Genomic DNA, 26,185 nt, shown 5'->3' on the forward strand with positions numbered 1-26,185 from the left:
CATCCTCTCAGCAACTTGTAAGATCAGAGTCAGGTCTCTAAGCCTGTAGATCTCTTCTCAGAGGCTTGTGGCTTTAAGACATGTGTTTGCCAGAGTTGGTCAAGCCAGTGTCTGTGGCTCTTTCTCTCTGTCTCTGTGTGTGTGTGTGTGAGAGAGAGAGAGAGAGAGACAGACAGACAGACAGACAGACAGAGACAGAGAGAGAGACAGAGACAGAGAGATTTGTAACGAAAAGATAGCTAGTGTTCTCCAGAAGGTCAGTCCCTTTAGAGATCAGCATGTGCTTTGCTATTGTGAGGAATGCAGAATGAGCATGGGAGGTCTCTGCCCTCAAGAAGCTCACATGGAGAAGCCAGGGATACATGTGAAGTCCTGCCGCAAGGTAGTAGAAACCACAGCTCTGAAAACCACTAACTCTTGAGACCATCTTAAATATTCATCTGCTTATCACCTCTCCTAATTCTTGCAAAAACCTCTGAGAGTAACATGAGTTAACTTCCACTCTCAACTATGACCCAATACCACATAGTACGTGGCAAAGGCAAAGGGAATAGACTGATGTCTGTTCGACTTCAGAGTCTTCAGAGAAGAGCCGGAGATGCTGAGCATGCCCAAGGCTCAACCCCCGTATCCCTCCTCATCCCACCAGCGGCTTTTTTGCTTGCTTCTTTTCCTAATGCCATGCTACAGTTTATAGTAATGACAGAGAGGGGATCACCCAAGAGTATTCAAGTGAGATATGGTCACGGCTGAAATACAAAGTGAGAGGGGACAGGGACATTCCAGGTAGAGTACTTGCTGGACTGACCTCAAAGAGTCCCCAACCTTCAGGAGTTAGGGATTACCCAAAGTATAGAGAAAAGCAGGCAGGTGAAGTAGTGAAGAGGTTAGCCTCTGCACCCAGGAATATCTGAGTTCTAATCCTGACTCTGTATCTTATTAGCTAAATGATTTGGGGTACATGCCTTACTGCCTCTGATCCTTTCCCTGCAAGATTGAGACATGCATTCTTTACCTCACAGGTTGTTGAAAGGACTGAATGAGTTTGTGTCTTTTGGGTGCTTAGAATGGTGTCTGACTCACTCCCACTATGTTCACTCACACGATAGACTGTCCCAATTCTAAGCACAATATAGATATGAAGAAGAAGGAAATAAAATTTGTAACTTATCTCTAGGGTTTATTATAGAAAACTATTGCATGTGCTTAGAGATATAAATGGGGCCATAAAATGAGAGGGAAGCAGAACACCATTTAGTGGGGGAGACATCGGCCTTTAGCTCTGAGTTTTCCCATCAAGTGTGGTTGAGCTCATGAGTTTTCTGATGTAAGTCCAAATGGACTTCTTACTGGCTGTTTGTTTATGACATCTTTATTTGACGTTAAAATGTAATGGCCTGCCTCAAATAAGATGAACAAGCAGAGAAAGACAAGTTTAAGAAGAAACACATTCGGTGTAACTCTAGAGTTTTTCCTTTCACTCTTTGGTATACCGTAAAATGTCTCAAGAAAACCCAAGTGCAGATCTGAGAGAGGAGCGACAGCTGCTCCATCTGCTGCATCTTCTTTTGTTCATGTCATGTCGCCTGTAGAGCAACATCTGGGAGGGACCTCAAAGGAAGGAAAGGGGGGCAGGGATATTTCCCCAGGGAGTCAGCTGATGTGACTTTCATGTCTCCACACTCTCTGCTTTCTTCTTCTTTGTTATCTCATTTCCCAACTTGAATCCTAAAATGAAGCCCTTCCTCTGAGCCAGTTATGTCTCTTCCGCTCTCCTGGTCAACTCCCAAGAACCTGTCTTCTGTAAGAAAAACGTGTGATGGCCATTTCCCTGATGAAAACCCTCTATGCCCTCCATACCTGCACTGAGGCCACTTGTGAGATACTAGAGCCACAGAGTTAGGTCTCAGCCACTTCTCCCAAGTCAGCTCACATTCTTAAAAGTGGGAGAACATTCATGCAAATGAAGTAGGAGTCTGCCCTTCCCCAATGTAGAAGCAGGTTTGTCTCATTTGTGATCTGCCTTCCTCACCAGACTTAATCTCACAGTCTGTTTTCCTTATCATTGCTTTATATATTGTCCTCTGTAAATATCTGGTGAAACAGTGTAAATAGATGATAGTGCATAATGGTCAATAGTTGTGAGAGAAAAAGTTCAGAGGCAGGAGGACTGCTCTTTGAAAGGGAAGGGGTATAGCTAGAGACAGTGGAAATTTGATGGAACAGGGATCTCCATGCTTAGTTTGGAGGAGAGACCTACCAACACTTACTTGCCTTCACATGGCATTCCACTTGTAGGAGGAGCCCACTCTAAGGTTACTGGGTTGATAAATCTTAAATTTAGGGAGGTAACTCCATGTATAGTATTGATGGTAGTCTACAATTCACCACATCTGGGGAGAAGAGAGGACATGACCATTTCATGGTGAATTGCATGGCTTTAGACATTCTGTCTGCTACCCAAGAAACCTGCTCTTAGAGTGGCATGGCTACTAGAAATGAAAGGCCAATGTTATTGCTGGGGGAGAAGGAGAGAAAGAAGAAGAATTCAAAAGCTAACTCTCCACAAACATTGGTATTGGCAGGACAACCAAATAAGAGCAAAAGAATCTTGAGTGTGTGCTTTTAAAAGTCCTCATCAGGAAGGACCAGGAGAAGGAAGGCTGGGCTCAGAGCAGGAGAAGGAAGGAAGGAAGGAAGGAAGGAAGGAAGGAAGGAAGGAAGGAAGGAAGGAAGGAAGAAAGAAAGGAAGGGTTCAGAGCAGAGGAAGGCAGGAAGGCCGGGCTCAGGGCAGGCATAGAAAGGTCAGGTTCAGAGCTAAGCCCCAGACATTGACTTCTTACCTGAGTCCTGCCCCAAACTGGATCTTGTTAGCTAAAATCTGCCTGAATTACTCAAGTCAATACTCCCTGAAACAGTATGTGAGTACAACATGGAAGAGGGCAGGGCCAAAGACACAAGAAGATAAAAACAGAATTAACCTTATAAACAAGACCTAAATTTGCTGTTAACATGTTTTAAGGTTTCTTAATTTCATAAGCCCCAACTCCTTCCCAGTGTTAGGATATCAGTGCCCAAGATCCCAAGAACCAAGGCTCCTCAGAGTTGTGAGCTGCCCTGGTGTGATCCCTGGGCTCTTTCATGCTATTCCAGACATACCCTCTAGGATTGATTGAAGATACCCCTGTGTCAGCAGCACCCAGTTAGAACAGGCAGATTCTCTTAACTCCCATTAATCTTCAACTTGTGTTTTTCAATGTGTGTGTGTACAGCTTCATCATACACAACAAAGACACTTTCTTCAACAATGCCACAAGAAGCAGAATCGTGCACCATATTTTACAAAGAATAAAGTATGAAGAGGGAAAGAACAAAATCGGTGAGTAGTGTTACAAACACTTGGTGTTTACAGATTCTGCAGACCTTTTCCTCGGGCCTCTGTCCACCCTCTAACTACCTCCTTGACGGAGAATTCACAAGTGCACTTAGCATCTTTAATGACCTTCTTTGAACAGCATCCTATCTCATTTATGTGTGACCACTGAGACATCCTCTCAATCCAGCAGATGCTCACAGAGAGTGAGGGACTAAGGCGATAGATGCCGTTCTCTCTTGAAGCTTGTGTATAAGAAGATGAAAGGATGCATAAAAACAGGGATGAGCATGAGGACGTTTAGGAGGTGACCTTTTGAAGGTAAACTGCAGAACTGACTGGGAGTGGTAGGGAAAGCTTCACTGAGAGGCTGAAATCTGAACCAAGCTGAGCGTGACCAACCGATACAGTATGGGATGATGGAGAGGTGGAGTGTCACCTGAAGAGGAGCCACAGTGCAGAGGTGGAGTTGTTCCAATAGGTCACAACTGCCCTTTGGGGTGTGGGGGACCTGTTGTCCAATACCACCATGAGAGGGATAGATATGAGTCTTACCAGCTCAGGCTTAGTATGAGTCACTAGCATAACAGAACTGTGGGAAAGGGAGGCATGGGGATTAACTTAATGCTAAACTGCACAAAGTAAAATGTAATGGAGAGAAGTGGATCTTCACATCTGAATACGTGTGGAATGGAATATGCAAAGACCAATGGTGGCAGGTAGATCTGAGGAGACTGAACTTCCTGTGGGTCTTTCTTAACATTGGTGGCATTATAACTGAACATAGCCCATAGTCTCTGCAGCAGTCATCCTCCCTTGAGACATGTCCCCTCCTCTGTGTGTTTGGACATTCTGGCTGGAAAAAAATTCCTCCTTCTTCTCAATTTCTGCCACTTATTTGTGAGGGGAGAGGTGGGAAAGGGTTTCTCTGTGTTGCCCTGGCTGTCCTGGAACTCACTCTGTAAACCAGGCTGGCCTCAAACTCACAGAGATCCACTTGTCTCTGCCTCCCAAGTGCTGGGATTAAAAGAATCAGCCACCATCACTCAGCTATTTTTTGTTAGTATTTCTTGTTTGTCACACATACCTCATTTTATTGTCTTGAAATATTTTTGATGACATTATGGATATCTGCTACCTTAAGAGAAACACAGTTGACATTGATCTCCTAAATAATTTAAATATTGCCTAAATTACTTTCTTCATGTTTTTGTTTTTTTGTTTGTTTGTTTGTTTGTTTGTTTTTACGAGACAGGGTTTCTCTGTATTGTTTCGGAAGCTGTCGGTCCAGCCCGGCCTCGAACTCACAGAGATCCGCCTGCCTCTGCCTCCCGAGTGCTGGGATTATAGGCGTGCGCCACCACTGCCCGGCCTTACTTTCTTCATGTTAATTCCTTTAAAATGATTTATTAAGACAAACTTCAGTTTGCTATGAACAGCTTTCAGTCATATTTTATTCAGTTCACATGGTTTTATAAATATAGTAAATAACAAGTGAATCAATGTGAAATTGTGGAAAGAGTTATTAAGGATTATTTCAAAAGGTAAAAGTAACTCTAAAGTAGTACCTTTAGTAACATTTATATTATTAGTTTTAGCATACCCTACAACTCATACTAGTGTGTTGAGTGTCTGCTACTGAAAAGCATGAGTTAAGATGACATGTCCTTAACTCTTAAGGCATAAACTTATTCGTCTTTGTACCATCAGTGTCTACTGTCTAGAAGGATAAATCAATACATGATTGTTGAACTGAATTCTATTAAACATAATATCTCCATCTCACCATCATTACATAATCAGAAACTTTACAGTGGCATCAGGGGGCAATTATGATGCCAAAATTTTTTCATCTCAGGATTTGAGCTGTCCTCACAATTAATCCAGAAGAGATGCAAAGAAGGGAGAGACTGGCTTTCAGTATTCCTACATAGCACTAGATGCCACATTGTTCCTTGGTACAAAACTTTCTCAGTTCATGATGAAGGAAGATTATATTCAAGGATCCCATCCTTCCAAGATGGCAAGGGGCCAAAGGTGGTGTTAAGAGGAGAGCACAAGCCTTAGGTTTAATTCCCAGCACCACAAATAGTATACAATTAAATAAACAAATGTTCAAAAAACTGGCAAACAAGAAATGGAAGCATACTGAATTAGAAAATCAATCAAAGAATAAACTGTCAACCAGTAAATTGTGAGCCCATGTAATTGGCTGGAAAGTCCAAAGTAAAACTATAAATGGTTTATATATCTAATATTTCATTGTCATCTCTGGTTTCATAAATGGAAGAAAACATGTTAGAATAAAACCGAACTTGGTGATGGAATTAATTTTTAGCCCATGTTGCTTTCTGCTGAAAACCCTTTCTGAAAATGTCACCTTGCATGAGACAGGATTGATCAGAAGCAACACAAGAATATTGATTTCTAGACATGATTCATGAATGTATTTTAGTGGAGTGTAAACTGTCACTATGTAGGGTTTTCAACCTCGTTCTGAGTGTATTCCAACTGTGAAAATCAAATCTAGTAAAACCCACTTTCAAAATAGAGCAATTAATAACTCAACAAAGATTTATTTATGTGCATGTACATATACAGTCACTATTGAAATTGATTTGTATTCTCAAGTTTTGTGTTTAGAAGGAGAGCTAAGTGGATAGACTATAAATATTAGTGGAATTTAGACAAAGCCATCCTCGGTGTCAATAGGCCCCTTCTGCATAATCAATTTACTCATTGCAAAGTTATCTGTTGAAGGGCGTATGTGTTAGATGAAATGCAAATGCCCTCTAATATTTGCATTTAAGTGTGCTCCTTAGAAACTAAACATTAATGTCAAGCATCTTAAGACATCAGTGTGTTACTATGGTTAAAAGTATCAAACACTGAATGACAAAAGTGAATCCATGCACATGCAGCTTCCTGTTAGGCTAGGCCCCTAGATTTTGGTCAAGATCTAACATATGTAGAACATTCTTCAAAAAATGGAATAAAAGACACTTGAGTGGTATGAAACCTATCCATGCCTTCAGAGGTCTTTAAAAGATGACTTGATTAACTCTTTGAGACTTTCATGCAAGGTATTTGGAATACATTCATCGCCAACTCATCCCCTCAACACCTCCCAGATCCATCCCTACCTCCCTAATGCCCCCTAGTGTCATGAACTCGTTTTTTAAGTTTAATGACCCACTGACTACAATTTGTGCTACATGCATACTCATGGGTGTGGGGCTATTCACTGCAGTATGGCTGACTACCAGGAGCCACACTCTCACAGACAACTAGCTTGTCTTGACCGTGATGCCATAAGCTGTAGTATAGCTAGCTCCTAGGTGAGGGATGTTTATTCATGTTGGTGGTTTCCTGAGTGCACACATATATCAGAACTTAATAGTTATGCATCTTACATATGTGCTCATTATTGTATGTCAATTTATTTACCTCATTTTTTAAATCCACGCATCTACCCTCTCTTCCATTTTAGAAGTAGATCTTTGGGGAAGATGATTTTTCACAAGTTGTGCCACTGACCCAGTACACAGGAGGTTTTGTTTCCACAGGGAATCTTCTGGGAAAGTCAGGAGAGTGTCTGGCGAATGGTGATCTTTTTAGCGATACCTTGGTCTGCTTCTCCTAGTGGATGCCCTACCGCTCGCTTTTCTGTACAAGCACGGTACTAGGTACACTCCACCATTTTTCTTTTTGAAAATCCAATTCTCAAAAAGCCTCTACCCAGCAGTGGAAATAACAGACAAAATAAAACAGAATGGAAGGTCATAATTGCAAACTACGTTTCTGATGAGGGATTGGTAGCCAAAAATTTTAATAAACATATTCAGTAGCAAAAGCAAGCAGATAATTTGATTTACAAATGAGCAAAGGACTTTAAGTGATACTTTTACACAGAAAACACATGGCTGGACAGCAGGTGTGTGAAAAACTGTTCAACATCATCAATCTCAGAAAAATGCAAGTCAGAACTCAAAAGATACAGCACTCCATACCTAAGATAGCTGTTATCAGGCAGACAGGAATGGGTGCTGGCGGGAATGAGAAGAAAAGGGAAGCCCTGAGCACTGCTGGTGGGAAAGTAAGTGGTCTAGTCATTATAGAAAGCAATGTAGAATCTTCTCAAGGCATTGGAACTAGACTTCCATACACTCCAGCAATCCTTTTTGGGATACATAGCCAAATAAATCAGTATGTTGGAAAAAACTTTGAAAAGTGAGTATTCGTTCAGCATATTCAGAACAGTATATGGAAACAATCCAAATGTGAATGAACATAGTGTGATACAGGTGAGGAATGGAAACGTATTCAACCCCTGGAAAGCCTTATGAGAACATGACTGAACTTGAAGGGCTTAGCCAAACACAGAAAGACAAATACTCCATAATCACACACATATAGAACATAGAATATTTAGACTTTAGGAATCTGATGCACACTGTGGTGGTGATGTATATATTAATTAATTTGACTATGGTAGTCAAGACACACTGTGCACTTTATATACCATGACATAGCCAATCCTGAGAAATTTAATATACTTGATTAATAAAACCCTGTTTTCCTAGCACTTGATCCCAAAGCCCTTGAGTATAATGAAGGTTTCTGTGTAAGCTGTTGGTATCCAAACTAGCTTCACTCACTATTGAAAACCTAGGCTGTGTTTTCCAGCAAGTATTACTTTGCCTTCTTTTAGTCTTAATCACTGAAGACTCAAGCTCAATGTTCATTGAAATGGGCTTCCTTGTTGCTTCAGGTCTGAACCGCTTGCTTACCAATGGCTCCTATGAAGCTGCCTTTCCCCTGCATGAGGTATTGTGTTTCTTTTTCTTACCTCCCTTCAATTTCTTGTTACTAAACTTGGCTTCTAGGAATAGTCTTTAATTTGTTGATAAGGCACACATTCAGAATTGATTTAACTTGTTTAGTAAGTAATTAGTGAGAGTCTACTTGTATCCCTCCATCTCTCTCTCTCAGCATCAATTTATTTCTATCTTTTTATGTAACTGAAAGAACATTTAAATCAAGAGTCACTCAGCATGAATTCAGAGAAACAACTTAAGGCTGCTAAGTCATGCAATTAAAAAGGCATTGAAAGGAAGTACCCAAGGAGGGTAAATGTTCCTGAACTGTATAGATTTGGCAATAAATACATTTATAGCTATTCTTTGAAAGAATGAGAGCAAACTATTTTTTGCAAAGTATTAGATAAGCAAATGTAATGAATAGAAATTAATAATACTGCATCCACTATTTTAAGATGTGTAAGTGCTGCTGGTGTCTTTATTTGCTTAGTACTAAATAGGACTTTAATAAATCATTTGTTATGACTTTACTAAGTATAACTGTGATGTTTGTTTTCTTGAATTTCCTAATGGATCTTGGATTATTTAACCCAGGATATGTCCCTGTGTTTACAGGAATATGGTCTTCATGATTATTGAGAAATTGTCATTTATAAATGGGGCTGGGCACTGACTGTGAGTGACTGTATGCATATAGACAAACACCACAGCTCCTGCCCTCTCACACCTGTCAGACCAGTGGGGAGTACCAACAAACTTTGAAGGGTACTGCAACTCTGTAAGCATGACAAGTTCCTCCAAAATATATGTTTTGACATAAAATTTCTTGATTTTTTAATACCAGGAGTATGTCAAAGGTTGGGCAGAATTTTTAAAACCCTTTTCTTTTATTAAGAAAACTAGAAGCAGGTGTCACTATCAGATTATTCCTGGATTTGTATCACTCACCAGAAGTGGTGTTCTTATCCCAGGGAAGTTACAGAAGTAAAAACTCCATTAAAACCCATGGCGCAGTGAACCACCGACATCTCCTCTATGAGTGCTGGGCTTCCTGGGGTGTATGGTATAAATACCAGCCTTTGGATCTTGTAAGGTGAGTTTTTAACTTATTGCACATATAAACATTGCACTGATCTCTGGAGGAAACTTACTTGGGGAAGACCCACTCAGCTCTTCCTCTAACTTGGGTTTTTCTCAAAGGATATTAACTGTTCTTGGTAAACAATGTACCTCAGGAGGGGCTATGGGCAGGACTTCCCACAAGACTCCATGAAGAGCAGGTCACCCCGTAAAGAGGTAATGCTAATTAAATTTATTAGTGATGGTCTAGAATATTACCACAGTTGACTATCTCTGACCCAAAAATCCAAAAATGTTTCTCTAATCCTAAACTTTCTGATCACTGATATAACAAGAGGAGAGTTCCACATCTGGTCCGTCCCACCCCCCTATGATAGGTCAGTCAATATTAAGACGAAGTAAAAATACATGACCATGAATAGAAGAAAATTTTGTGTTTAGACTTAAGTCCTTTCTTAAAGATGACTCACTGTGCAAATACTTCAAAATCCAAAAAGTACTTATTTGAAAATTGAAACATTGCTGATGGTGGGGTTTAAATGAGTCCACTAGACCCAAGATAAATGATAAATGGATATTTATTAGAGAAGCACCTCTAAGAGTAAATAACCACCGTGGTCCTCTTGCCCCAGAAGATGCAGTTGCTACCCTTCTGATGATTTCTGCAACCCAAGAGAGCATGCACCAGTCCCTCCTCTACCTTATAATGGGTCAAGCATTTGGGGCAACAATCATTCAATGGTTCGTGCAAATAGGACACATTCTGAGGTGTCTCAAGATTAATCTATCATAATATTATGCTAATAATTTTAAAGACTGTTTTAATTTGTAGGTCAAAATGTATCAGCTGTTAGCTTATGATAATTGTGTGTTTGTATTTTTATTGTCTAGATCTGTCCTAAGTGTCATGTTAGTATTGCACATTGCCATCTCATTATTATTTAAAGACTATTTCTTAAGCTTGAATGATAGCAATTCACAGCCATGAATTCCTCGTTAAAGAGTGAGCCATATGTAATTCCTTAGATTATGTAGATATGTTTTATTTACATCTGGGCCCTATAAAAAACAATAACAATAAAATTAAAAAATGCATGAACTCAGAGGGAGTAATAAAATGATAACATTTTATATTCCATCTTCCCATGTGGCTTTCTTTCCTGTCACAGCCATTGCTGCCTGTTTACCACATTTGCTCTGGATGGACGAAGCTATTAATGAATTGCACACCCTTCTTTGTGGGTACCAAACGATACAGATGCCCCAAGTGAGGAAAAAATACTCCCCAAGACAGGGTCATGTTCCTTTGACCAGACATAGTGTGTGTTAAACAAGGGAGCAGAGGAGGGAATAAAAGCAAATTTTCCTTCCAATCTCTGCCCCTCTAATTACACAATCACTGATTAGAAATTAAGGAACATTGCTAGAGTGAACCATCTCCATGAGGACAGCACTATGATTGGAATTTTATAGTCAGTCTATGTTCTCTGGAGCTCAGAAACTCAGTTTCCTGCAAGGGGAAAAAGGTCCTTAGTATTTTAAACAACTAGAAAAAAATTACTAGGCTATGAGTAATTAGATAAAATGTGTGAGATAATTTGTAAGATTTGTATCAAGATGAGTGGAAGACTCAATGTGGGTCAGCATGTACACAGAATCTAGGCAGAGTTGAGAGCTGTTGCCTTTGACTTGGTCTACCAAGACTTGAGTAGAATGAATTGTGGAACGTCTAGAGAACATGTATATTAAATTCTTCTCATCCTGTAGATGCTGCATTCTCTTCATCTGCATCTGTATCTCTGAATCTGACTGTATCCTCACATGCCTCTCCTGTCATCTATGCTGCCCTTGCTCATTATCTGGTTGGTGGCAAGGACAGTCCCTTACCTGGTCCGTTCCCCACTTTGACTCCTAATCCATTCTGTAGTGTCAGAATAAGCTGGAGTATAACAATGTCTTTTTAGGGGGAGAGTAATTCTACTCCCCCAGTATAAAGTAATATGGGAGAAAGTTCATCTTAGAGCTTTGACTTGACCAGATAGCTGGTTCTTCTCTTGGCTTCCCTTGTCTCTTTTACCAGGAAACCACTACTAAGTGACATTATTGGGCGAAGTGTTATAACCCTGAACTTCCCACATCACTGTGGTTTCAAGGTTTTTGTGTCCCAAACAGGCGGTATTTTGGCGAGAAGATTGGACTGTATTTTGCCTGGCTAGGCTGGTACACAGGCATGCTCTTCCCTGCAGCCTTCATCGGCTTGTTTGTCTTCTTGTATGGAGTCACCACTCTGGACCACTGCCAAGTCAGGTAAGGGAAACTCACGGGTGAGCTTGCCTTTTCTCCATATTCGGAGATGGCAGTTTGCACTTTGCGGTTGTTCACAGCCTGAGCACGTGTAATTTTGCACTACTTTCTCAGTCTCCGGTGGGAAAGACAAAAGCTCCTCTAGCTCTCCCGTGTCCCTCGCCCTTACAGCGTTGGCAAAAGTTACAACTCCAGACGGACGAGTGAGCAATCATGCATCTACGGAACAACTCACTCACATCCAGTGACTACAAGTTGTTATCTTTCTGAGTTATTCCCTGTCTTAAAACTGGTACCTACTGATGGAGAGTAATAGCAATCCTGATTTCATGGGTTCTCTATTTCTACAAGGAGTCTCTCTGTTCCTAAGCCATGAAGACCCTTCACCAAATGACCAATGCCTGTTGAATGGTCAGTCCCTAGAGGGCAATCAATCTTGTGGTTTCCTCACCATAATATAGCTTCAGATATCATAGGTGTCCCATTGCAGAGCTGGACGGCAGTGATATTAAAAAATAACATCCCTTAAGAATGAGTGATTTTTTGCCTCCTGTCTATGAAAATATTTTACTCTCTTTGACATTTTTAATGCTTGGTTTTACCCAAGGATTAAATCTTTAGTTATTCCTCCAATTTATGGATTTTTTCATGCACATAGAAATGGAGGCAGGCTTTTAGGGTATCTCCCTGTTTCCATAATTCAGTATGAAATTGACTCACATGGTGAAATGTTGTGTGAAGGGCTCATTTGGTACAATTTGGGGTATAACAAATTAACAAATGTTTTTCTTCATGTATTTCCCTGAGTTTAATTTATTAATATGTAAATAAAGCTTATTTATAAGTAAGGTAATAAACCTTATAAGTAAGGTTTATTTATTTATAAGATTTATCACAATATTAAAGCCTGCGGGCTATTTACTTTAATATCAGGAAAGACTGAAAAGCTTCTGGGGGCATAAAATAAGTATATTGGTTCTTATTTATCAGTTGGACATTGTAGCAATGTTTCAGAGGAAGAACCGAAACACACTCTGTGTCATCAAGAGGCAGTCCTTCTCTGTTCTCTTTTTCAGTAAAGAAGTCTGCCAAGCGACAGATATCATCATGTGTCCTGTATGTGACAAATACTGTCCATTTATGAGGCTGTCGGACAGCTGTGTTTATGCCAAGGTAAGTCCAAACAAGCAGCATTGTGGTGTGATAGAATTTAAGCTTCCCTACAGAACACTAGGTGACTATATTCCTCTGTTATTTCCCATGTTGGAACCTCAAATTATGCTGTGCCATGGGCATGTCAGCATTCAGCATCCCAATGCAAATATCCTTTTGAATGTGGTGTGTCTAAAAGATGTGTCTCCAGGCACCAGCACAAGATGCTGCATCACAGCCTGGGGCAAAGAGCTCAGCTGTTGGAGTCAGGGGAAGTTCGGTTTGTGTTTCTGTTATTGTTGGAGTGGTTTGCATTTATTACTGATTACATGTGGGGCAATGGCACAGATCTCTCATGATGTAAACTCTGAGCATCAATGTGATTTGTGTTGTTTTGTTATTTGTAATCCAGTGATTTTTATTTTTACACATGATCTTAGCCAAAGACTGGGAAGCAACGGACTTTATCTTTTTACATTTTAAAAGATTAGTCATAGAAGGGATACTGGCTTAATTTCTTGTTCTGCTGCTGTGATGAAATTCTGACAAACGCACTTAACAAGGGAGGACATGATTTTGGCTCTTGATTCCAAGGTAGTGCCCAGCATGGCCAGGGAGATCTGGCGGCAGGACTAGGAAGCACATTGCACCTGTAGTCAAGAAGAGTGGGAGGATGAATCTGTGTTTAGCTAACTTCCTCTTGTTTGTACAGTCCACGACCCAAGCCCAGGGGATGGTGCCGCCCACTTTCAGGATGGAGCTTTCCACATTAGTTAATCTAATCAAGATAGTCAATCCCTCACAGACATGGCCAGAGATCAAGATAATCCCTCATGGCCATGGTCAGGGGCCTGTCTTCTAAGTGGTTCCAGATCCTGCCAAGTTGACAACTCAGTATTACCCATCATAGATGCACAGGTTTTAACAGACTGTTAAAGGGATCCATGGCAGATAAAATGGCTGAAGCCCCTACTCTATATGTCCCATGACTAACCAGGAACCTAGACATCCATGAGTTATTCTTGGAGACCTCTGCTACATGCAGGCTCTGATTTTGACTCTCCTCTCTGCCGTTTGTTTGTCAAGAGTGAGTTATTTAAGCTTGATGATCCTAAGATTCTTTTTATCTATAAAATGAGCATGCAAAACAGTAAGATCTCAGTACATGATAGCTGTGGCTATTTAGCTTTCCTTTATCATTTTTTCAATAATCAAATCCAGCTCAGCTACCTGCCCATTGACCATGCATAGGCATTGCCTTTCTGGGACTAAGCTTATCATTCTTTTTTTTTTTTTTGGTTTTAGGAGACAGGCTTTCTCTGTATTGTTTTGGAGGTTGTCGGTCCAGCCTACCCTCGAACTCACAGAGATCCGCCTGCCTCTGCCTCCCGAGTGCTGGGATTAAAGGTGTGTGCCACCACCGCCCAGCTAAGCTTGTCATTCTTAAACATAGTAAGTGCCAGTCCTCTCTAACCCACTTCATGACTCATCCTGATAGCTGAAGAGTGCTTTGGAAAATGCTCAGGACATGACACTTTGATTTCTGTCATGTGCCATCTCATGACCCCTACTCATGGTATGTCTTCACTTTGACAAAATATTTGATACATTCATTAAATTACTAGAGCTTTTTAACTTCAGGGCAGTATCATAATTGCAAACAAAAGCTAGAGTTCAGGTCGGTGTAGTCTTTCCTAAAATCCGTTGCCTATGTGTTTGCCTAGATTCCAGATAGAAAAGAGGTTGGCAGATTTTATCAGACATCTGTGATTACAGCAGCCTGGATCTGTCTAATTACTCCGTTGGCTTTACACTGTTTTGTTCACTTAGGACAAGAGAACACTTGATAGGCAGCCCACAGCCGCTCATCCATAATGGCTCCAGCAGTGCAGGTGGCGAGTTCTGTGGGTAGAGCCCAAGCACAGCAGTCAATTTCGTCTAAAACGATCTGGACTCTGAGTATATGATATCACAAGAGACCAGAAAAGCACTCGGTGCCTCTCCCTGTCTTTAGAGGACATGTAGACTGAGGCTGTAAGGAACGATTAAGCAGAGCAACCGTGGGAATGTATAGTTAAGAAAGCAGTAATGCAATTTTACTAAAAAGTCATGAGATTTGTGTTTTAAAAGCCTGCTTTTGGACACCATCAAATTTCTATGATTTGGTCTTTGTTTGGTGTCATGTGTGTTGTGTGTGTGTGTGTGTGTGTGTGTGTGTGTGTGTGTGTGTGTGTGTGTGTGTGTGTGTGTGTTTCTAATGTGAAGAATTGCTTGGGTGAAATTCTCTTCCCAGGAAATCCTTAATAATTCCTTCAATTAACCGTGAATAGTTCAGAGTGCTCAAAGTTCATAGGAGCTTCTGTTGGCAGTAATTCTACCAGAAATCTAGAATAATCCTGATTTTAAGTTAGGTTATTTCCATAATTGCTAGGTAGCATGTGTTATTTCCAACCTGCATGTCAATTTCAAGGCAGGTGTTATTTTACTCAGAAAACTAAAACCTACTCATCTTTACTCATAGGACAGCAAACCTGAAAAACGTGGGTCTCCATTTACCAGACCACACAACATAGCTTCTTTACCACCAGACCCTGCTGAGATGTAAGATGTTTAGACTCTGAATTTTGTGTTTGGCCTTCCCTAAAACCTTTAAACTAAAGGCAGAGGTGGCAGAATCAGATTTCTACAGACTTCCTTTAGAAGCATGTATTAGAAATGTCAGCAGTGAGTTTGTGGGTCTTATACAGAGAATAGTTCCAACCCAGCCAGCAACCACTTTGCTCATCATCAAATGCCTTACCCTCATCCTTGGAAAGCACAAGAGTCTGAAATCTACTGCCAAGTGGTTTAAGCATGGAGACACTGACAAGCTTGTTGTTTTCTGCACAAAGAAAACAAAAAAATCACAAAGCATCTCCCAGCCTAGAACTTGTACCCTCCAGACCCCCAGTATCTCTCCAATACACTTGTGCACACTTCTGCAGACAGGTTCCCTTCCTGTGTTGAGAAGATGGCCAAGCCTCCAGGTTCTGTCTTCCTTCCTTTATCTCTAAGTATCCTTTTTGTGCTTATTTTAAATTCTTGTTCTTTGGACTGGGGATAAAACTCAGTGGTAGTGCGTTTGCCTAACAGGTATGAGACTCTGGGTTTCATCCCCATCTTCAAAACATTGCTGCAATTTCTATTCTGTTATCCTAGAGTCTCTGTCCCTTCGGGAAGTGTCTGTTGGGCTGGGAACATAGCTGAGCAGGTAAAGCATTTGCCATGCAAATGTGAGGACTGGACCCCAGATCCTCTAGCACCCAAGTAAAGCCCAGGTGGATGTGACATCCTCCCTGTAAACCCAGCATGGCAGAGGCAGAGACTTGGAGTCCCCTAAGCAAGCTAGCTATATTAACTGAGTCAGCAAAACTCTGGGCTTGACTGAGGAACATCACCTCAATACATAATGTAGAGAACTATCAAAGAAGACACCTGAAATTCATCTTAGGCCTTCACACATGTAAATGCACATTCATGCACATGTCCATACATACACATGCCCCATGCAAATCAGTTTGAGACCACTGCCCATTCCTTGGACTGTCTTGTAGTCTTCATGTTTTGTTACTATATAGAGTCTACTCTCTTGCTTTTCTTTAGTGGGATTTGTCCAAGAGAACCATCAGATGAGCTAGACTACCACTATGCTGGGAACCAGAAGTCCTCATTTCCTCAGCTATTCTGACTCACACTGGTGACTACAGCAGAAAACTGTCTCTTCCAATGTTTATATCCTGTCCCAAGGAAGTACTCCGCTGGGTCCCACTATCCATGCACTCCTTGGAAACAGCGTGAGAGACATCTGTTGTGTGGGTGGGAATGATCTAGGCAGCCCAGAATGACAGCCACAATTCAACCAGGAACCCACCCTCACGTTACAAACTACTGCATTCGCCAAATGTCCAGACAGGGAGCCGGAACCCACCATGTACCACTAGTGCTGCCGGGATTGTGTGATACGGGGTGGGGGATTCCAGCACAACATTCCATCCGGCGTACAAAAGGCTTAGGATTTAGATATTTGTGTCACATTTAGTGTTTGAATGCCGCCCATCTCTCCTCCACTCAAAGAACAAGAGAGCATAAAGTTTTGGAAAAATACTTGACACTATGATATGGCAATAAAACCTGTTTATCCTGGACATATTCTCCAGAGACAGTAAAGTATACTTTACTAGGGAAACATAAAATGCCCAAAAGGCTGTGTTTTGTGAAACTGTCAGTCGTCAGTTTGCCATGGACTTTGTGTGATTTAGAATGGAGGTGGAAATGAGTGTGGCTGTTTCGCAGTGAGAATAGACCTTCAGAGCACACTCTGGTGAAAAGGCATTACCAACTGTCTTTGGGTTATAGGAAGTGGCAAGAACAGTGATTACCTCAGGCTTTCATGAGTGTGAGCGTGAATCTGATAATGGTTCTTGTCTCTTGTATTTATAATGCTGAAATGTAAAGTAACCCACAAGACGTTTCAGGCACATGAATGGAATTCTTAAAAGCACTATGGGTCTGCTGACGAGTGTTCAAATGCATGAGCCTGGTGTAAGGACACAGACCCTTTCCTCCACATCTGCACTTCACAATCTGAAGGCACCCACCCCCTTCTTACTCATCGTCAAGGGGAATATTCACCAAGTACCCTTACAAAGCTCACTGTGTCACCATAACTATTTTGTGCAGCGTTAAAAATAGCAGTTAAATTATTGTTCATGAGAAACTAGCTGAATGGGTTCTTTTATTTCCAGGTGACACACCTTTTTGACAATGGAGCCACTGTGTTCTTTGCTGTGTTCATGGCTGTCTGGGGTAAGTGAACAATAGCCAGGAAGTGTGAGTTGGCCTCATCTGCCCCGCAGTGTGTTCCTTTAGAGACACGTTCTGGATGTCAATGAAGAAGCTTAATTAATTCAGTTGTGTTTCCTGTTGGCAACAAACAGATCACTAGTTTACTCTGAAAGTGATAATATACAGGGGAAATGTGTCTGATGGTTTCCTTAAAGATCTTGGACAGCTTCATCACAGTGATACTATACAGGGGAAAATATGCCTAATGGTTTCAAGATCTTGAACAGCTTCATCAATTTTCTTGGACTCATCCAACATCTCTGTCTCTCATAGTCCTTCTGTGGCTGATAGCTATCAAAGATGTTGGCATTCATACCCTATCTATGAATACTCTGGTCCCTATAGGAGTTCTGCCTTCCCTGGTGGTGTACTAACAGCCTCTCACTATTTTGCTGTCCTTAAATCCTGAACTCATTTGAATCCATTACAAATGGGGAGAGGATGTAGAGAAGGAAGAACCATACCAATGGTTGCATAGAGTTTTGGCTACAGGACTGAGATCAAGATAAAAATAATACATGTCTTGCCTTCCTAGAACATGTAAGTATCATGATCAGGAGGTGTAATAAGCAACCAGTGCTTAAGCTTTGCCATTGTTACAAATGAAGTGACTCTGGAAAACGAACTTATTTCTTAAGTTAGTGGTACCTAACTTTTTATGGTCCCAAACACATATAAAGTGAAAATAGCTGTCAAGCATACTGGTGGATATTAGAAGAGCTTGCTCATAGCCAGTGATAGAGCTGCCATAAGCATCCTCGCCCAGAATCCCCAAGCTCTTCATTAAACACTAGTCTACTGTGTAATGAGGATTGGTTATATACCTGGTATGATATGTTCCTGGTGTCATTCAGGAAGAATTAAATACAAACCCCCATACCCACTTCAGTGTTTCTCCAATTTCAGATACCCACTGATAGATTTTTTGAGTCAGATAAGTTTTATTCTCCTACAACTTAACCCCTGAGGTTATACTGAAGTGAAATTTTGGTACACTGCCCTTTGTCTGGAAGGTAGAATTTGTCATCTCTTCCCCCAATTATGCTATTGTAAAAGAGATTGCTTTTTGAAAGATTTCTAGTCCTGTGAATGATAAATAAGTTTTTTTGGTGGTCCCTTTGCCCAGCTTGACTGGTTGCTGGTGGAGCATGGAGTTGGAAAGAATCTAAGATGACAAGTGGGTAAACTGGAGACTTGACAGTATTGGGCTTTGTAATACAAGCAGTATTCATCTGATAGATTTCCATAAGACATTTGGAGCACACAGGAATATTTTAGAGTGTCTCTAGGTAAAGCAAATCTTGGGTAATTCACCCTCTAATTGCTTTATCTTGACTGATAACTTATTGCTTAAGTTCTGCGTTAGTCCCAGAAATGTGCTAGTTTGTTAACAAGACTCTGTCATCCCAAGTATTCCTTTGTAGAAAAGCATGTGTCTTCTACAGTGATCTAGGACAACCAGAAATAACAACAGTTATACTAGTAGTATATGGTTATCGCTACACACTGCCATAACCATTGAACATATCTTATCTCATTTAATCCCCACCACAACCTTCAAGAAAGCAACTATCACTATGCTCACATAACAGCCAAGGAAACTGAAGTAGAAACCAGCATAAAGCAAATTCGACAGCTAACATGAGCTGTCGTAGCTCCTCGGCTTTGGAATAGGCATGGGTGTTGTTTGCAAGCTTTGGCTGTGGAGATCCTAGCCTTCGGATAACAAACAGTCATGTTCATCCTGAGCCTTACTTTTGCTGCTTTGGGATGGTGATGTTTTGTAGAGGCAGATTCATTCTAAATGGAGCTCTGTCTAATGCTGTCAGGATCATATCCTAGGACTGATGTTACAGCGCTTAAGAAAACAAATGCACTCAGATTTTCAGAGTAATTGCTAAGACACAGCTGACGGGACAGTGATTTTCGAGACCTCTGGGCGGATGTGCTATTCACTGCGTTTGCTTTGTGTTCACCAGCTGAACAATAAAACTCTGGTTAGTAGCACTGTCCCCACACTCGGCTTGCATGCTAGTTTTGCTCATGCTCCCACATGTATGGTAGAAGGGCTCCATGAAGATCTCAGGTTACACTATGAACTAAAGGTGCAGTGTGGCTCTTTCCTCTCTGTTCACAAGGAGTTGAGGGATAGGATAATTGTGAACTAAATTAGCTTATCTCCCGAGAGACAAAAGGAGAATCATTAGAGAAGTAGATGCTGCTTGCAGAGACCTATCAGGAAGAAGATTGTCTCCCTCTGATCTTCATTACTGAGTCCTCTTTTATTCCTAAATTTTTTTACTTCAACGTTGTTTTTAAAAACTACCCCCAGCCAACAAACAATGAGACGCTGTATGTCCTCCAGTCAAAATGACAAGATAGTGGATATTTTGTTCAAATTGAACGATTTTGTACAATTTTGTAAGGGATCAACAAAGGAAGCCTGCCTCTTTTTAAATTTATTCTATTGTAATTGGCCTTTTGTTTCTGGAAACCGTCTAACTTCATCTTTTGTACTCTTGTCTGCACGTCCAACAAAAACAGTATTGTCATGTAATTAATAAAAACATCACACTAGAAATTAATTAGTTAAAATAGTATTGAATAGTCAAAAGAAAAGAGGCATGTAATTACAAAACATCCACTGCATGTGGATGCGTGTACACATGACAGTTCATCACTTTCTCATAAATCATCAGAATGAATCAGTTTCCATTTCATAGCCGAAATGACTTAGAGGTCTAGAGAAGCTACTCGGCTTACTCAAAATTCTGCAGTAGCTATAAGAAATGGAGTCTGGAGTTTAAGCCAGATACTATCTGTCCTATTCTAGAGCCATTTCCAGGTCTCCCCCATAGGGAATATCAATTAAGATCTTTGATTAACAGCAGATGGTACACTCCTTGTCACTGGACACTGGGTACTGTTGGCTGATACAACTCCTGGAGAGAGATTAACTGACATCTACTCCCCCCACAAAGGGAACTGATGACAAACCAAAGTTCGGATGCCACCAAAGTCCGGTTTGGCAAATCAGTGAGTTTTATTGGGGTCACTTACATAAACATGGCTGAGGCATTGCTCAAAGGGGTAGAAATGGCTCAAAGCTGCATCACCTGAGCCCACCCCAGCATGGTGACAGCTGGGAACCTCCAGCACACTGTACAACCTGAAGGTGGCTGACCAGGTTGCAGAGTGTCCTTTGCAGATCGTTCAGTTGGTCTGAGCTTTTCCCAGGCAGTTCGGTTGTTCAGTTTCCTCCAGGCATCTTGACAGCGTGGCTTGTCTGAGAGTCTACTGGGCTATTTGGCTTGTCTATAGTGTCACTCATTGGTTATATGTTTGTGGTAGGAGAGGCCTAGTGAATCTGGTCAGTTTCAGGGACTTCTTGATGCTATTTTTGTTTACTTCCTGAACTTCCCTGTAGAGTGCTTCTCAACCTGTGGACTGTGACCCCTTTGAGGTCGAAACATCCTTTCACAGGGGTCACCTAAGACCGTCTGGAAACACAGATATTTATATTATGATCATAACAGTAGCAAACTGTTATGCTATGAGGTAGCAATGAAAATAATTTTATGGTTGGGGGTCACCACAACATGAGGAACTGTATTAAAGAGTAGCAGCATTAGGAAGGCTGAGAACCACTGCTGTAGGATTGTTTCACCTTCCTGTAAACATCCTGTCTTAATGAGCTTCCTCCAAAGATAAAGGAAACCAACAAGATAAGAAAATAAAAATGATAATGTCTCTACTCTCAAGAGACTCCAATACATCATGAGTTGTTAATTATAGCACAGGTTACAGTACAGCAAAGTATACAAATAAAGTGTGAGTCTAAGTACATTAAATACTAATGTAGATGGGAAGAAACTGGGGGACATGATATAGCATGAAACTTTCTAATCCTGTAGAAGTTTTCACCTGGCTTGGCAGTCAGTCCATTGGCTACCCAGTACACTTTCACCCATAACATATTATATTCAAAGAGAATCAACACGCGGAATTTGGTGTCTGGCGTTTTTCACTATACTTAATGTTACTAATTTCTGCTCCTGAATAGGTCAGTAGTTTGTATCTTTATAGTTCAGGATAGTATCTATCTCATTGCCTAGTTACACCACAGTTGGTTTATACGCAACAATTAATAGGCACTTGTGCCAGTTCAGGTTTTAACAGTCATGAATGTATGAATTGCTGGCTTTCTAATTTTTTGTGTTTTCATAATAGCCTTTGCATCCATATTTTCTTGGACAAATAATGGCTGGGGGCATGATGGGATCACATGACAAGCAAATATCTAACTTCATATATAGTTGTTTCCCAGAGACTTGTCATCATGTCAACATTCCATGAGAGTTACCAGTCAGGACACATGCTCACAGACACTGGGAATTTCCAGTCTTTATAATGACAGTCATTCTTAAGGGTGTACATAGCCAGCATATTGTAGCTTTGATTTGCATTTCCCTAGCGAGTATGATGTTGAGCATCTGTCCCTGGACTTTTGTAACCTACATAGTTTCCAAGGTGAAGTGTTTGCTTACACTGATTGCTCATTTGTTACTGGGACGTTTGTCTTCTTTCTTATGTGTGAGTTTTTAATGCATGCTGATAGAAGTGCTTTTTATGTTTGCAAATATTTGTTTCACATTTGCATTTTAATATACTTCATTAATTATTTGATAATTTCATACATGTATTACTGTATTTTGTTCATATTCATCCCCATGTTTCCCTATAACTCCTCTCAGATCCACTCACTGCTCCAACCCTCCTCCCAATTTCATGACTTCTTCTTAGCTCTCAGGGAGTTGTTAATTGCCTATAGCCCTTGGTCAAGGGATGGGGCCACATGAGGTCTCCCCCTTCCATGTTAGTATGTATAGTGTATTGTCATTGCTCAGGTCTTGTTTAGGCTGACATATTGTGGGAGGTTTCATGTGTGTAGTTTCCTTGTCATTTCTAAGAGACACAGTCTCACAGCAGACTCCCTGGTTCCTTGACTTTTACAATCCTTCTGCTCCTTCTTTCATGATGTTCCCTAAGCCTTAAGTGTGGGAATTGAATTTGCAATTTGTCAATTGAGGTTGTGAATGGAATAGAACAATTGAATCAGTTTGTTGCACTTTGACCATCTGTAATGGTTTCCCACTGCTGCAAAGAGAGGCTTCTTTGATTAGGTGTGAGATCTACATTTACACTTAAAAATTCAAAGCTAGAAACCACAGGTAAGAGACACCATGCAGTGTTTGTCTTTCTAAGTCTGGGTTACCTCACACATTATGCAATATATACTAATTCTGTCCATTTATTGAAACTTTTAATTGTTTGATTTTTCTCTACTGCTAAAGAGTAGAATATTCTATTATGTATGTGTACCATATTTTCATTACCCATTCATCAGCTCAATGGCATTTAGGTTATTCCCATTTCCTAGCTATTGTGAATAGAGGTCTATGAACACAACTGAGTAAGTATCTGTGTGATAGGTGTTAAGTCTTTTGGACATATGCCTACAAGTAATGTAGCTGAGTCATCATGTACTAGATTAATTTTTAGCTTTTTAAGAATTCTTGGGTCTGGAGAGATGGCTCAGCACTCAAAGAGCACTGGCTGCTGTCCCAGAAGACCTGAATTCTATTTCCAGCAAGCACATGGTGGCTCACAACCATCTGTGGTGGGATGGGATGCCCTCTTCTGACATAAAGTTGCACATGCAGATAGAGCATTCATCTACATAAAACAAATGAAGAATTCTCCACACTGATTTACAGAGTTCCTGCACCATTTTGCATTCCCATCAAAAATGAATGAGTGCGCTCCCCCCCCACACACACACATCCTTGCCAGCCTTTATCACTCATTATCTGGTTGATGTTAGCCATTCTGATTAGGATAGGATGAAATCTAAAGTTGTTTTCACTTGTACTTTCCAATGTGTTAAGAATGATGAAGACTTTTGAGACATTTCTTAGCTGTTTTTATTCCTTCTTTTGATAACTCTTTGTCCATTAAATCCAATTTGTGATGCCCATATATACTCATAGATGTATGTGGTATCATTCACTGGAGCATGGTTAGCCTACCAGGGGCCATGCCCGTAAAGAAAGCAGACTCTCTTCCCCATGGTCCTATCATGTCCTGGAGACAGTACCTTTGCCCAAGTCCTCCTAACGTGGCCCTTCCTAGCTAGTACCCTACCTCACTTCAATGTCCTCCCTAACATGTTTTCATACTCTTTCCTGAACAGTGTTCTGGTGACTCTAAGCAATGAGCTGATGGAACAACCCTGAGTGAACACTTCATTCATCTTTCTCTCAGTTATCCGTTCTTCAGTGTCTTTCAGTCATGTGCATAATAGCTATTTTATGTATTTTAGTAGGTAAGCCCTTAAGCATGAAGTGAGGGTTCCCAGAACACTGCAGTGTGGTCCCTTTTTACAGAGAGGAAGCGCATCCTCGGTGGGCCCCATAAAACTGTAGTCCCTAGAAAAAAACTACAATGCCTGTAGAATTCCCTCAGTTACTAACTCAGAAATGGTGTCAGAACTCCCAAAAGCTAATGTGACTTGGAGAGACAGTACTCTCTCCCAGACTTTTCCAGTATCAACACAGAATGTGAAACTACATTTTGGACAGAGAATAGTTTAAAATGACTCTCCAGAATCCCTGTGTAACATGCTTGTGAAACCAAAGTTATTATTATGTCTCATTTAAGCATGGAAATTACTGCATCTAGCAATTTATTTGGTATGTTGAATTAATGGAGTCAATGATTGTTAAGTGAATGGGAAGGACAGGGTTGTTTCTTGAGAACTGTTTCTTTCAGCTTGATTAATCAGCAGTGTTTGCTCCAATTACCCAGAACACCCCTAGAAACTGCATTTCCATCAGGGTATTTTTAGAGTATTTTATGGTACATCAGACTTTCACAAATTGGCTTTTTGGACTTTTACCTATGAGTTGTAAATACCCTGCCCTGCATGTAAATTCGTGTACTCACCAAAGGTCCTGGCACCAATGGTTAGCTTTGATCTTATTAAAATATGTCTTCACTCCTGACTTCCTACACTCCAAAATTAACTCATTTTGACATATCACAGTATCTCATAAATGTCTCAGCTTCTCATTTACATGATTACACTGGCCTCTTTGGGGTCTTCTAAATTAGTAAACTACAAAAACATGCTGCTTGTGTTCTTTAATATTTAATGCTGTTATTTTGATACTGATATGGTTTATGTGAAGATTTTTTTCTCTTGAAAATTGTGGGGCTTGTTCTGTAACATGGCCAATTAGAACTAAGAAATGTTTGTTCCAATCTCCAACTCCCTAGTAAGTGACTCTTTTTCTCTGTTGCCTTCCTAGCTTTGAGTTTATAATTCTTAGCTAAGTGTTTTTTGTATGTGTGGATTTACATGTGACACTGTCAGACCTGACCTCATTTCTGTCTCTTATGTCTTGGGAGAAGCATATTGCTCTAGTTCCCCACATTTTATCCAAGCAAACATTCTCAGAGAGTTACAAAAGTCTGGTAAAAATTAAATCTGAGACGGGCAGTGGTGGCACATGCCTTTAATCCCAGCACTTGGGAGGCAGAAGCAGGCAGATCTCTGTGAGTTCGAGGGCAGCCTAGTCTATAAGAGCTAGTTCCAGGACAGCCTCCAAAGACACAGAGAAACCCTGTCTTGAAAAAAAACAAAAAGAAAAAATCTGTTGATGTCACTAATTTCATTTTTAAAAAGAAATGAGTATTGCTGGGAAAGTGGTTATATATGTGAAATAATTCATCCTACATTTCCTAGAAAGTAAGATCGTTATTATTATGACGATGATGATGTCCCAGAGAATAAACCCAGACTCGTATGCTTAAAAAACAAGAACTCCACCAACCAAGCAGTGCTGCAGATCCAGCAAGGAAATCATCGTATCTAGGTTTCTGAAGGTGCTTTGAGTCACGAGAGTGGAGCAGCCAATCAGCATCAAATGCTTTGAGCTAGGCCATCATTCTGAGATAAAAGTCACCCATTGCCTTTCATGCACACGGACCATTTTATGTAGCCCTTATTCTTGCTTTATTCACAGAAATGGAGCATAAGCTTCTGGCACTTGGCAGAGGAGATACACCATAAGATTTTTAAGTCTCTTAGTTTTTCAAATTCAAGGGAAATGTCTTCACAGCTATTTTCTGACAGAGTAATTCTTCTATTGGGATTCCAGAACAGACATTTTAAATATAAGGCATCAAATTAGGCCTTTTACAAACCATTTATATTATCAGTAGTCAAAAAAAGGTGTGGCATTGGTAGCATTGTATCCCCTGAAGCTTTTGAGATAAGTGCAGGTTTTCCTAGGCTCTCTGGAAATTACAGATCTGCATGCAGGATACAAGTACATGCCAGGTTCACCTACTAAACCTATAATAACCTTGGAACATAGCCCCTTCATATTTATAACTGTTTCAGCACAGTACCCAAAAATAACTGGAAAAGTAGACTTCCTTTTTCTTTTAGGCTGTTGTCATTTCAATAGAAGGTTAAATTAAAGTGTAACCTAGTAATTAAAACACA

General features: G+C 40.6%; 1 protein-coding gene across 4 annotated transcripts in view; it reads left to right on the plus strand.

The window, feature by feature from the left end:
• Nucleotides 1-26,185, plus strand: part of Ano4 (anoctamin 4) — a 401,571-nt gene that overhangs the window by 314,084 nt on the left and 61,302 nt on the right. For all 4 annotated transcript variants that reach the window (XM_021225955.2, XM_040755102.1, XM_040755103.1 and 1 more), the window contains 6 exons: nucleotides 3,273-3,379; nucleotides 8,145-8,200; nucleotides 9,165-9,286; nucleotides 11,446-11,580; nucleotides 12,654-12,750; nucleotides 17,514-17,574. In XM_021225955.2, the coding sequence (XP_021081614.2) occupies nucleotides 3,273-3,379; nucleotides 8,145-8,200; nucleotides 9,165-9,286; nucleotides 11,446-11,580; nucleotides 12,654-12,750; nucleotides 17,514-17,574 (578 nt within the window). The remainder of the gene's footprint in view (nucleotides 1-3,272; nucleotides 3,380-8,144; nucleotides 8,201-9,164; nucleotides 9,287-11,445; nucleotides 11,581-12,653; nucleotides 12,751-17,513; nucleotides 17,575-26,185) is intronic.

This window comes from Mesocricetus auratus, unplaced genomic scaffold (assembly GCF_017639785.1).
Source record: "Mesocricetus auratus isolate SY011 unplaced genomic scaffold, BCM_Maur_2.0 Super-Scaffold_100011, whole genome shotgun sequence".
NCBI lineage: Eukaryota > Metazoa > Chordata > Mammalia > Rodentia > Cricetidae > Mesocricetus > Mesocricetus auratus.